General features: G+C 39.8%; 1 protein-coding gene across 4 annotated transcripts in view; it reads right to left on the reverse strand.

Moving 5' to 3' along the window:
- The window catches only part of ARAP2 (ArfGAP with RhoGAP domain, ankyrin repeat and PH domain 2), a 148306-nt gene that overhangs the window by 16202 nt on the left and 117306 nt on the right, over positions 1 to 14798 (reverse strand). For all 4 annotated transcript variants that reach the window (XM_068137547.1, XM_068137548.1, XM_068137544.1 and 1 more), the window contains 3 exons: positions 14378 to 14495; positions 8824 to 8952; positions 2293 to 2432 (listed from right to left, as the gene is read on the reverse strand). In XM_068137547.1, the coding sequence (XP_067993648.1) occupies positions 2293 to 2432; positions 8824 to 8952; positions 14378 to 14495 (387 nt within the window). The remainder of the gene's footprint in view (positions 1 to 2292; positions 2433 to 8823; positions 8953 to 14377; positions 14496 to 14798) is intronic.

A 14798-nucleotide genomic window follows, 5' to 3' on the forward strand; every position in this document is an offset into this window, starting at 1 on the left:
CCACAGTATTACCAGAAGATAGACGATGACTTTTGCATTAACTTGAGCAACGAATCTGTCCTTAAAAAAAACACCCAATACGTCACATCTATATTTGCTGGATGGGCAAAATCGGCAATCAGCAAAACTAAAAAGCACTTCTAAGGGATTTTATTGTTTTTTTAAACCAGAAATTAACAAAATTGAAATGAAAACATTATTCAGAGAATCACAGAATGGTAGGGGTTGGAAGGGATCATTTAGTCCAAGGCCTCTGCTAAAGCCTAGAGCAGGCTGTACAGGATTGCAACACCCAGGTGGGATTTTGAAAGTCTCTAGAGAAGGAGACTCCACAATCTCTCTGGGCATCCTGGTCCAGTGCTATGACACTCTCACAGTAAAGAAGTTTCTCCTTAGGGTTAAGTTAAACCTCCTGTGGTCTAGTTTGTGCCCACTGCCCCTTGTCCATCAACTGGGCACCACTGCGAAGAATTTGACCCCATTCTCTTGTTCCCCACCCTTTAGCTATTGATAAGCATTGACACAATCCCCTCTCAGTCTACTCTTCTCCAGGCTATCATGATGCCTATTACTCAGATTTACACTTTAATACATTCTGTCTACACACAAAAGCACTCAAGAGAATCACAGAATTACAGCATGTGAGGGGTTTGAAGGGATATCAATAGTCCAACCTCCCTGCCAGAGCAGGATCACCTAAAGCAGGTCACACAGGAATGCAACAGGCAGGTTTTTAAAGTGTCCAGAGAAGGAGACTCCACAACCTCTCTGGGCAGCCCATTCCAGTGTTTTGTCACCTTCACAGTGAAAAAGTTTTCCTTATGTTCCTATGGAACACTCCTTAAAGAAAACTTCAATAAAATATTTAAAACAGAACCTGTCTTGCTATTAAGTAGATATATATGTAAAGCATAAGTGTGCTTCTGTGGAAATGGGGCACATCTAATTATCAACACTAGTTTTTGAAGGACTGAGAATACATCTAACAAATGTTGTTGGTAAGCAGGGGAAGACTTTGCTAGTGTATTGAAAGATATTGTTTCCTATAATCTCTTCTGTTGTGACTCAGCCACAAGGAGACTTGAGCACCTCCCCTATGAAGAAAGACTGAGAAACCTGGGGCTGTCTTTAGAAGAGAAGACTGAGAGGAGATCTTACCAATGTCTATAAATATCTGAGGGGTGGGTGTCAAGTGGAGGGAGCCAAGCTCTTTTCAGTGGTGCACAATAAAAAGACAAGAAACAGCAGGTACACAAGCTTGAACATAGTTTTCATCTACACATGAGGAGAAAATTCTTTACAGTGAGGGTGATGGAGCTCTAGAACATGCTGCCCAAAGAGGTTGAGGAGAGGATTCCTGTGTGGACTGCCCTAGATATTGTGGTGATCTCCTTTGGCAGGGGGTTGGACCTGGTGATCTCTGAAGGTCCCTTCTAACCTGTAATGTACTGTGACACTGTGATTCTTGTAGTTGTAAGAGCCCTGCTGCTGGTAATTTCTAAAGGCTTTGTGTGAGATATCAAGAAAATGCATGCTGCTCACGAGTTCATGTTACTTCTATTATTGCTCTCTACAGCAGGTTTTAAAAACAACTTAGCCACATCACAAGCTGTAGGCATTCCTAAAGAAGGATTGCTATACATTTTTGAAGGTTACATATAACTACAATAGCAAAATGAGCAACTGACACAAACTCCTTTCACTAAAGCGTCGATGCATACAGTCAGATAAAAATCTTGCACTTCAACCCCAGCCTCTACAAGTTACCATTTAATATCAAAGATGATCCAAGGATTTGAATACCTCTGCTATAAGAATAAGCTGAGGGAGCTGGGGTTGCTCAGCCTACAGAAGAGAAGACTCTGGGAGGACTTTATAGCTGCCTTCCAATACCTGAAGAGAGCCTGCAGGAAGGCTGGAGAGTGATCTATGCAGTAACAGGACCTAAGGGGGAATGGTTTTGAAGCTGAGGGAGAATAGGTTTAGGCTGGATCTTAGGAAGAAGTTCTTCAGCACAAGGGAGGTGAGACTGTGGAATAGGCTGCCCACGGAGATTGTGGATACCTCTTCACTGGCGGTGTTCAAGGCCACAGTGGATGCCTCCAGCTGAGAGGCATCCCCAGCCATGGTAGGGAGGTTGGAGTAGATGATCTCTAAGGTCCCTTCCAGCCTAAGCCATTCCGTGATTCTATGATGGGAAATGTTGATCAGTTTGCTTGCTCTTCCTATTATTTGTACTACACAGAAAGCTTAAGCAAGTGTTTAAGAGTTTGATGAGTTTGGCTGTTGTACCTTCATATCCTTGTACAGAAGCAAGTTTCCTTCCCGTAACACGAAATAACGCTCTTGAAATTTGTTTCCAGAGAGTAGTTTTGATGGTTCTTCTTTGTACTTCAGATTGCCTGCTTTCACACTGCTTTTCTCACTTTTCTCTATGAAGAAAATAAAAAAGCATTTTGTTAGAAGATTTTACAATTCATTTTAATTGTTGGGGGGTGGGGAAGGCATCTCTGTTTCCCTTCAAAGAGAATCCACCAGCACAATTTAAATAAAGCATTTTTTTGTTAATAGAATGTGCAGTTCAGTCACAGGTTCATAGAATGGTTTGGGTTGGGAGGGACCTCCAAGGTCACCTAGTTCCAATCACCCTGCCACAGACAGGGATACCTTTGACTAGAACAGGCTGCTGAAGGTCTTATCTAAACTGTCCTTGAATACCTCCAGGGAGGGGGCATCCAGAACTTCCCTAGCAACCTGTTCCAGTGTCTCTTCCACCACCCTCACTGTAAAGAATTTCTTCCTAATCTTCAGTCTAAATCTCCTCTTTCAAAGCTCAAAGCCATTGCCCCTTCTCCTACCACTACAAGCCCTTGTAAAAAGTCCCTCCCCTGCTCTCCGGTAGCCCCCTTCAGGTACCGGAAGACTGCTCTAAGGTCTTCTTGGAGCCTTCTTTTCTCCAGGCTGAACAGCCCCAACTCTCTCAGTCTGTCCCTATTGGGGAGGTACTCAAGTCCCCTGATCATGACATGGATACTTTCAATCTTTAAATACGTATATATATATATACGTATAGATATTTAGAGATACTTTAGAGAGGCAAACCGAAAGAGCTCTTGAACAAGGCAAGGAATAACACAAAGAAAAATAAATATTTCATACCTGCATCTTACAAAATATTCATGAAAGAGCACAGAACTCAGTGCAATTCCAAGAATTCACAGAATTCATAGAACTCTGAGGTATGTTTTCTCTCCTTGAGATAACGAGTGAGGGAAGAAGACTGCCAACATGAAGAGCAGACAGCCAGGCAGGAGATGAACTCTTCTTCACTCCAGTCAACACCACACTAACAGGGCTAAAAATTCCTTCATCCCAAAACACTACAAGCCCACTACTTATGCCATATTTTGGCTTTTGCCAGCTATTTTCTTTTGTTATATGCAGACATTTCCTGTGAGTCAATCATTTATTTAGGAAACACTGAATAAACTTGTTTAGGAGTCCCAGAATGATACCACTAGACCTGCCCTATCAATTACTACTGTGGAGAGGGGACCAAAACCCACCTTACTCCAACCTCATTTCAGGGAGTTGTGGAGAATGGGAAGGTCTCCCCTGAGCCTCCTTTTCTCAAGACTAAACAACCCCATTTCCTGTATGCCCTTGAAAGGGCCCCAGTTAGGTTATATTTCAAAACTCTGAGCCAGACTCCGCTAACATTTGTACAGTAGAAAGGCTTCAGGACTAAGTTGAAAACTTGTATCTCAAGCTCATCTTTCACACCATCTGAAAAACAACTCCTTAAAGAGTTGGAATTAAATTATTCTCCCTCCTAACCCCAATTATTTGCTAAAAGAAGGTAATTAAAAATTGTGAACCTAATTCCTTCTTGCTTTGTATTTTAGTACAAACTGAAAGGATCAAAAACATTTTAAAATATAATGGAAATTAAAAAGATAAAAAACCATATTGATTTCATCACTAAAACCAGCTACATTCTAATCAGTGTGCTGGCCATGAAAGGAAGCATCCAGGGGAATTTTAGGTTGGAGGTGAGGAGAAAGTTCTTCACTGAGAGAGTCATTAGCCATTGGAATGGGCTGCCCAGGGAGGTGGTGAAGTCACCATCCTTGGAGGTGGTTCAAGAGGAGGTTGGACATGGCACTTGGTGCCATGGTATAGTCATCAGGTCTGTGGTGACAGGTTGGACTTGATGATCTTTGAGGTCTCTTCCAACCTTGGTGATTCTGTGATCTCAAAAGAAAGTTTCCACAGATTTCCATTAGAGGTCAAGATAGTCTCTAACGCCAGAATCAATACATTTCAACGCTTAAAATCAGAAGTTCCTTGGCTTGCCTCAGTTGTAAGTGCAAATATAGATGCACAGTTATAAAAAGCACTAACATATTCCCTCTTTGGCAGTAAGTTTATTACGTACTCAGAATAAAGTACGAATCCTTCTCCGCACAATTACAAGCTTTTTGCTTATTTTTTCAGCCACACCAAATGACAGCAGCGAGATGCTCCCACATCTGTACTAAACTGGGAAATTTCAGACTTCTGCACATAGCCCTCATCATGACTAAAAACTCAATTCTAAACTTCGCAGCATTCCCCACCATAGCAAGTCTATCAAACGACTCGATACCCAGAAAAGCCTGGAAGAGGAAAAATAACAATCCTCTAACTTGATGATATTCTATACTCCTCAGAAACCACTATTTCATGCAGCAAATCTAAAATAATTGGGATGGGGGCTAATGAAAATGATTTTTTTCTGATCCCAGCTTTGCAAAGCACGCAAAACTTTCTAGAACTTCACAACTCCTAGGAACTAGATGTGCTCAATCCATTCAGGATTGATCCATCTATGGTTTAGAAGTTTGCATTGCACAGAATTTCTCTGAATAACAGCCCCTGTTCTCAGGAATCAATACTTCCCACTCAAACTGCACTACTCTCTACTGGTACAATCTGAAGGACCGATAGACACGCACTTTATAGTGAATCTGTGCTCTCCTTTTCTTCTAACAAATGAAACTTTAAGGTGGGAAATTTCCAGGGAAAGAGAAGATAAAGGGTCTTGAAATAGAACTGAGCTGTACTGAGTATCTCTTATACCAAAACAAAAAGCACACCTTACCATACTCAACAGCACTTGAAAGAGCGCTCCTGTAACAAGCATGAAAAGCTGTGGAATAAATTGTCAAGTGAGAATAACTAAAGATGTAGAGGAAAGTGGAAAACTCACCATAAATTCACTGAAACATCAATACAAATCAACTAATACTTTTTTCCCCCCTACTAATACTTTTTTTTTTCCTTCTTGATAAGGAAAGTTGATTTCTAGACAAGAGAAAAATATACATCCAGACATCAGTGCAATGGTTGATGTTGGAGTAGAGGAGAAGCTAGTCTAAAATGGACAAAATGAGATTAGAGTATAATAGATATGAAATAAGAGAATGTACTATGTACAAGGAACATGGGAAAAGTTGCACTGACAGGGAAGAAAATGATAAGTTGCTAAGACGAAGTGTGGTTAATAGACTTTTTCCTTTAGGCTCACCATTGAACCAATGTTATTTTAAAGTCTCTACAAGAAAAAGGAGAAAAGTGCTGATGACAGAGCTCTGAAGTAACATTAACAGGAAAAAAAATATTGTAATTTAGTCTAGATGATTTTATCATAAATCAGAGAACCAAGGGAGTTCACTGAATTCAGTTACAGATGTAACATAATCACAAGCCTACTAATTTTACTCAGAAGAGGAGGACATCCATCCATCCAGCTGCCCATTTCTATCAGGCTGAATTCACTGTTAAAAAGCAAGAATAGACTAGACTAGACTAGACTAGGTTGGAAGAGACCTTCAAGATCATCGTGTCCAACCCATCATCCAACACCACCTAATCAACTAAACCATGCAACCAGGCACCCCATCAAATCTCCTCCTAAACGCTTCCAATGGAATCCTTTTGGCTGGAAAAGACCTCTAAGATCATTGAGTCCAACCATTCTCTAACTCTGCCAAGGGTGGTGCTAAACCATGATCCTCAGCACCACATCTAGGCAGCAGTGAAACACCTCCAGAGATGGGGATTCAACCACTTCCCTGGAGAGCCTGTTCCAGTATCTGAGAACCCTTTCAGTGAGGACTTTTCTTCTAATAGCCAAATGAAATAGCCTTTGATGCAACTTGATGCCACTTCCTCTACTCCTATGACTTGTTACTAGGAAGAAGAGGCCAATCACCACCTTGCTACAGCCTCCTTTCAGGGAGCTGTAGAGATAGTAGTGGCGGGACGTCTGGCCTCAGTCCAACTACTCAGTGAGGAAGAATTATCCACATAAAGAGTGCAAAACCCTGAAAATACTAGAGGTTCCTACATCTCCCTTCCAGCCACAAGTTATTTCTTGTGCACTTTGAGAGGGAGAGCTTCACTGTAACCACAATTGACTTCACACACTGGAAGCATCCCTTTCCCAGTGACCTCATCCTGTATCTTTTCTCCCTCTGACACTATCTAATGATGGAAGTACAACTTGCCTACTTGCTTTAACAGTGCATACAGATGGAAGATTAGAAATAGAAACAACAAACATGCAGAGTCCTGCAGCTACAAAACATGAACAGCGCAGACCTTCTGTCCATCTTCACCTACACTTCATGAATACACTGCCCTGCTGAAGTTAGTCGATGTGCTCCTCAGTATTGCTAAAGTCTTAAAGTCAATTTAAAGGCTAAAGAAGGACTCAAAAAACTCTAATGAGTTGAAATTACTACCAAATTGTGTTATTTTCTTAAAAAGCTCCAGTTAGAAAAAAAGTAACTCTATAAACCAACCCATGCAACATGGCAATTAAAATGGCAATTCCACTCTCAGAAAAAGGTAACAGAATCATAGAAAGCCAAGGGTTGGAAGGGACCTCTGGAGATCAGAATACAACCCCCTGCCAAAGCAGAGTTGCCTAGAGTGGGTTGCACAGGAATGTGTCCAGGTGGATTTTGAAAGTCTCCAGAGAAGGAGATTCCACAGCCTCTCTGGGCAGCCTGTTCCAGTGCTCTGGCACCCTTGCAATAAAGAAGTTTTTCCTAGTATTGAGGTGGTACTTCCTGCGTTCCAGTTTGTATCCCTTGTCTTATCACCATTGAGAAGAGACTGGCCCCTTCTTCTTGATACCCACCCTTCAGATATTATAAACATTAATAAGATCTCCTCTCAGTCTTCCTTTTCCCAGCCTAAACACATTTTGTAATACATGAGATTACTCCGTCATGTTGAGTTTACAGAGATTAATACTAAGCCTGCAATGTGGCAGAGGATTTTTTTCCCTCCAAACCACTAAGGAAATCAATGTAACTTCTTAAATAAAGTTCCAATTATTTTAACACAAAGAAAAAGTAGATAAAAGAAAGAAAAAAGAAAATAAGAGAGAAGAAATCCAGTAAATGTAAGGCTTCAGTCAAAAGCCAGTATGTCTAGGCTAAGGTCAAACTGAGCAGAATTAGTGCAAACAATTAATGTTATGTTTTGGGAGAACAAACAGATGTAGAAATCAGGAGAGAAGAAAGAGGGCAAATGGCAGATCTCCCCTTGAACTAGTACTACACATTGTACATTGATGGTCGTCTAATCCTTCTGTTTCTCAGAGCAGCAGCTCTCACAGCCCTTATGACCCATTCCCTTTTCCCTCAAGACATAGTGAGTGAGGTGATGGGTGTTCCTGTATGAAGCTTTTGGTGAAGTAGGGGCTGTTTCTCTCCATTCACTACCTGCTACGACAGGTTTAGAGACAGTGGAACTCAAACATAACTTTTATGTGCAATTGGCTGGTTCATATTTGTGGAGTATGCTTTTACAGGAATAAAGGATGATGAGAGAAGGCTATTACTCTCAGAAGAATAAACATAATAGCACAAGTTTTAGTTCTTGAAATCAAGAGGGAAGATGGAGAGATTAATACCTCTGTGCACAGGGAAGAGAGGAAAAGATTATGTATTTGAATAAAAATCAGATGGGCATTAAACCAGGCCTCATGTGTCACCATTCCACGTTTTACAGTGCCAGCAGACAGGATTTCAACTGCTTGAATAGAGGGTAGTAATTTTTGAACGTGTCTAACTTTTAAACTCCTGCTTCCCCTCAAAGCAAATACAGCATAATATTTATTACACGGGAGACTTAAATCCAGGTATTATGTTAAAAACCAAAACAGGACTGGAGCAGCTTGAAAATCACATTTTTCCACTGTATCTTTGAGCTATGCTTCCTTTCAGCTATCAGATCTAAATACCTCATCCTTTTGAAAGGCCACATACACTTTAAGTCATTCAAATAAGGTTTGTAGTATGAGTATGTCATTCAAATCAGGTTTGTAGTTTGGAGACATCATATTAGGTAATAAGAATTCTTATTAGTATATAATATTGATATAATTACATGAAAAATTCTAAGTTTTAGATATAATGCAAGCATTATCTATACAAAATGCACACATGTAGCCCAGAGAGGGAGAGCATTGTGCACCATGAGGATAGACTGTGCTGTGCATAACAGCAGTCTCAAGGCACATGGAAGTTCACAAACTGAGCTAAATGTAGAGTTCCTGCACAGTTTTATGTTCAAATGGGAGAGCTTGCAGTTTGCAAAAACAAGAACACCCATAATTTCTATAATTTAAAAGGAAGCCAGGCAGTAACTTTTAGAAAGTAGTAATTCAGATGCTCTAAGATGCTTTGCCCCAACGAAAACAGATACAAAAGAATCTTCATCTTCATGTTCCCATGTGAAATACCTAAGTTTTAAAAAGATACATACCACTGTAGGATTTTACCATGTCTGCTGTTAGAAATCTCTTTATTATCAGGTATGCAGTGCCAGGCTCTGGGAGTGAACTCCAGTGAAGAACTTGTTCCAGTACATTCTCTGTGTAATGCAGAGGACGTTCTGAAAAATGAGAGGGGGGAAAAAACCAACACAAGATTGAAATAATAATAATAAAAAAGAATAAAGCAAGATTGGAAGCTCTTAAAAGTGACACTTATGCAGAACACTGTCTGACTCACTTTGAGCTATAGCAGTCAAACACCGCTTTCAAAATAAGACAATTAGGCACTTCATTGACTTTCTGCAGCAACACCTTTGCAGGCAGGTAATGAATACCAAATTAAACCAGCAGCAGTCAAATGTTCACTGACTGGTTTGCATTTAGGTATGAACATTTTCTTATGTAAAGACACCAAGAGCTTGCTTTCAAGCTAAATACAAAAGTTAGAACTGTCACAGGGCACAGCTAAGTGTGATCAAACAGAACAGACCTCCATCTGTACTAGGTCTCATTTTGCTTGGCTTAATATAAAAATGAAGCACCACAGCTACCAACTCTCTGCAATCAAAAAGCAAAGAATTTGGAGCAGTCACAGTGGAAAAAACCCTCAAAACTTGTATAGATTATTTTGTCTGTTAATGATCAAAGCAGTCTGAGACAGACTCTTGGTTTCATTACATTCCTTTGACTAGATGAGGAAAGGATGTGGTCTTACTAGGTCTTCTCTCCACTGCTGTGCTTGGGGAATTTCCAGACTTGCACTTTTGCATTCCAACCTCACAAAAAGAGGAGAGCAAGACTGAAACACCAATAGATGAAGGTATGACCAGGCTCTATATATGCACCTCAGCACTGCAGATGCTCAGGTGTAAATTTGTTGATAAGTCTCAGCCACCCAAAAGAGGAAACTGAGACTCTTTGATAGGTAAGAAAGGTGGTAGGAGGTACCAAGTCAAGACAGCTAATCCATACAAACCCCAGATGATGTACCAAAGAAAGGAGGGAAGAACTTGCACATAGACCCTAAATCTGCATTACCAGATCCAGCAGAAAATATGAGTGTGATGTACTGCAACATTGCCTGAGGCATCATACAAGCCAACGCTGATGTGGATGGAGGGAAACTGCACAGCTCCTCTCTCTATTAATTCTTCCTTCACACACACCTCCATCCCTGAGGATTTTTACCTGCTCAGTAGCAAGCACCTACTGTTAATTGATGAATGCACAAAAACTTTAATGATGACTGTATGGGCTGAAACTTAGAGCAGTAGATCCAGGTGCCATCTAATCATCAAAGAGGGATTTTTCCACAAGTTCTGAGTTTCTATTTTAATACCAGGATCAGACCTTGAGAAGAGCTGGGTACAGCCCCTGGAAAATCACACCTGTGTGACACTGTCATGTTGGGTCAGGCAGTCTAGTCTTGTGTCTCTTGAGTACTGGAGGGAAAAGTATGCCACCATAATCTCATTTTTCATTTCTGCTAGGATAGATGAATATGAAATGTCAACAGCTGCTTTGGGACTGTCCAGCACTGCACTCTAGCAGAACATATTTTCCTGAACACCTGAATGCCAGAGCTTCAGAAAACAGCAGCCACCAATAACACACTTAAATGAGAGAAAAATACTACTGCTGTTTGGGGATGCAAAAATCTACCTTACCTGCAGACTTGTGACACCACTTATATATAAAGATTTTATTATTCAGGCATGACAATGAAGCAAAAAAAAACCAAATACCATCCTGCAGACAATCTTTACTTTGGAGCACCACTTCTTCTGGCCCTTTTTTTGTTTCAAATACTCAAGTACTGTAAATGGCTTTTTAACTTTTGGGAACCTGTAAACTCTGCTGTGATGAAGTTAAAACGACTTGTTTGTGCAGAAGGGAAAAAAAATAACAATAATCCATTTTAAGGAGAACTTTACAAACCCAAGGCAGGAAATCACCACATCTTCCTAGAACACCAGCACTCCCAGAGTAAACACCTACTGTTTTATTTATAGTTACATTGAGGACCATCTGTCATCATGGATTACATGGTACATAAATCATCATGCTGGAATGTATTAGGTTTTTTACTGGCAACACACCTCATTTACCAACTATCCATCAAGCATAAATTACCAAAAAAAATGAAAAATAAACCACACAACCTATTTTGTAAAAGCATATGGTATTGAACATTCTGGACTAAGTTAGATAAAATCAATTGCTGCAGCTTTGCTCTATGCAAATCATGCGGTTGATTTTTTTTAATACTGCAATTTTAGTCATCTGAACAGCAAGCAGTCAACACACACCTCCAATTACCCTTTTACTTGGGTCATATGCTGGTAAATATCCCAAACCTGTCATTTTCACCTTAAGCAATATTAAATATCAGGAGGAAATTGCTTTTTTAGAAAATATAGGATTCTGGTAGTCTTGCCTTCTCAGAGTTCATTTTCAGGGCAGTGTATCTTAAAACGCAAAATAACTCCCAAAAAACTTCGGGATTGAGTGTAACAAACTGAGTATCACCACCTGAATACCACAAACTGAGTATCACCACCTGAATACCACAAACTGAGTATCACCACCTGAATACCACAAACTGAGTATCACCACCTGAATACCACAAACTGAGTATCACCGCCTGAATACCACAAACTGAATATCACCACCTGAATACCACAAACTGAGTATCACCACCTGAATACCACAAACTGAGTATCACCACCTGAATACCACAAACTGAATATCACCACCTGAATACCACAAACTGAGTATCACCACCTGAATACCACCACCTGAATACCACAAACTGAGTATCACCACCTGAATACCACAAACTGAATATCACCACCTGAATACCACAAACTGAGTATCACCACCTGAATACCACCACCTGAATACCACAAACTGAGTATCACCACCTGAATACCACAAACTGAGTATCACCACCTGAATACCACAAACTGAATATCACCACCTGAATACCACAAACTGAGTATCACCACCTGAATACCACCACCTGAATACCACAAACTGAGTATCACCACCTGAATACCACAAACTGAATATCACCACCTGAATACCACAAACTGAGTATCACCACCTGAATACCACAAACTGAGTATCACCACCTGAATACCACAAACTGAATATCACCACCTGAATACCACAAACTGAATATCACCACCTGAATACCACAAACTGAGTATCACCACCTGAATACCACAAACTGAGTATCACCGCCTGAATACCACAAACTGATGTGTTCAAAGCCAGGCTGGACGAGGACTTGAGCAAGCTGGTCTACTGGAAGGTGCTCCTGCCCGTGGCAGGGGGCTTGGAGCTAGATGATCTCCAAGGTCCCTTCCAACTCAAATCATTCTAGGATTCTTTGAGTCTATGTATTAGACAGGTACCAGACCATGGCAGGAACACAAGCAGAAAATTCTTTTCTGTCAGAAAAGACACTGTGAAGGTCAATGTATGCTTGAAACACAGACGCAAACTTTGTTTCTGCCATGTCGTGTTAGAATCTCAACTTGTACATGTCTCAGATTGCATAATGTTCAGCGCTGTTTGTTAAATGATGCTGATAAGACCAACTTGAAGCAGCAAAGTCTCAGCTAGGTTTTTAGTTCTTTAGTGTCATATTTGGACCACAGACTGTGTGTTTCAGCCTTTTGAAAATCTGCTAGATTCAGCCACCGCACCACAGGGATCCTCCTAAGTGCCTCTTCGTACCTGAATTATTTTTATTCCTCACCATTATTAATTCAGTTTGCCTGTTCTCATGCACAGAAAAGTGGACCATGAAGCAGACATTTCGTCAACACAGTCTCTACTGATTTCAGCCAGGTGCTGAATTAGGACTTTTAATTTGCATTTTGCTTGTTTGTTTTGGTTTTGAAACACTGGTATCCCATTTCTACTCTGTGTTGTAAACTCTTGGTCCAACGGGAAGCACTCTAATCCCTTGCTAATATCTATTACCTTGTATTGAGTCTGCAGTGCCTCAGACCAAGCTTAATTTTGTCTATCTTCCCTGGCCATTAGCTCAAACAACATATCTAGCCCACACTAGTTGTGGCACTCAAATACCCCAAGAATCTGCTGTGGAGCTTTATCTTTTGTACTTATTTTTATGTTGGCTGTATCTAGTTGAGTTTCCATTTGTCTGTAAGTGTAACATATCGACTTAAAGAAAATAAAATCTCCCCTTCACATTTTTCCATTACTCAGTCAAAAGAACTAAGATTTCTGGAGTACTTGTAGAAGTTAGCAGAAGTCTTCTAAAGATAATAGATGCTAGCATTCTTCATCAGCTGACGTCCGTATGTATGAATCTGGAAATGAACTCTGTTACAGCTCCACGCAAGACTGCAAGATGCAAAGAGGCACCAAGATCATTTCTTTTAAGTCAAAAGGGAGACTGCAATTCCATTCTCATTATTCATGCTGCCAAGGTCAAGACTAAGTGTACCAGGAAAATCAGTGTAAATCTGAAGAGATTATTGTAAGCACATCTTTAAACCAAGTATAACAAAACTATTCAAACAAACTTGGAACATTTAGCAAACTTAGTTTTCTCCATTTTTTTGCATACATTTTTTTTCCTACATTTTTTTCCCTTAACTTCTATCTATCTATCTTCACTACAGAAAAATATCTATCTTCACTTCAGAAAAGCACTAGAGTCCATAGTCCACTTCTGTAACATGAAAGGAATAAGAATAGTAACTTACTATGAAGTGCAAACAGACTTAACTAAAAGCATATGCCTGCCCTCCATGTATTCTTCAAAAATCAGCTTACATTAGTATTTATCACCTACAATGTTTGAATAAAAAATCCCACAACCAACAACTCCATTCCTTTTTAAAGCATCTCTAATACTAAAGTGCAAGCAGCTCCAGCATGCATAAAGCACTGCCCATGTTAAAACCTCATTACAGTTAATACTGTGACCGTGTGACATTTGCTCTTGTTGGCAGCAGAAATGCATTTAAAGCAAATGTTTCAACAATCTGCTACATCCACCATAATGCCACTTGCCATAAACACAGGATTACACACTTGATTCCTCCTTTTTCATCTACACACATACAATAATTGACTAAATAATAAAACAGATCCTCTCCCCTAAGGATTGCAAGTATTTTTCTCTCTTCATTTTTCTGATAAATATTATTCCTTATGAAATCAGCTGCTGACACTCTAATGAAAACAAGTTTCTTCTTTTAGACTTATTGATAAGACTTACTTTTCTATGAACTGCAAAGCAGAGTAACCTAAAGAACATTCCCTTCAGCCCCCAATTTGTCAGCATTTTAAAACAATTCGTCCCTTTATTTCTGGCAAAGTGTAGAAAGAAATCATGCAGATGGCCCCAGTAACCAAATATAAAACAATGCCCTGAAAGGTAATTACTGTTTTGCTGCTATAAATATTTCAGTAAGTGGCTTAGGTTTACATTCTGTTAAATACTGAAAAATACAAATAATGACATTTGAAGAACATGCATACATTCAAAGTGTCACTAACCTAGTTCTCCATTTTCAAGCACTTCAAAAGCAGCCCAGATATCATCTTTGTTGGGAATAATGTTTTTGATCCCTAAAACATCATTGGTTAATTCTTCTGCTTCCATCAAAGGTGATACCTATAATGCAAATTAATCAGTTAAGAAGATATCATGATTACACATTTCTGAGTTGGGGTGGTTTGTTTTTTTTCTCCAACTCTTTATCCCTGCAATTGACTATAAAAAGAAAACAAACAAACAAAAGAGCACACAAAAAAATATCTCACAAAACAGAAACAACAGCACAAAAAGGCAGCGCACATAATGAGCTGGGAACCCATAAATTATTTGCTGGACTCCAGCATGCTTTCCTTATTTTGTTCCAGGAAACTGAAGTCAAAATCTTTAGCTGACTGATAACTTGGAAACTTGAAATTCCAT

This window comes from Melanerpes formicivorus, unplaced genomic scaffold (genome assembly GCF_026170545.1).
Source record: "Melanerpes formicivorus ecotype bairdi unplaced genomic scaffold, bMelFor1.0.p_v2 SCAF_4, whole genome shotgun sequence".
In the NCBI taxonomy this organism is placed as follows: domain Eukaryota; kingdom Metazoa; phylum Chordata; class Aves; order Piciformes; family Picidae; genus Melanerpes; species Melanerpes formicivorus.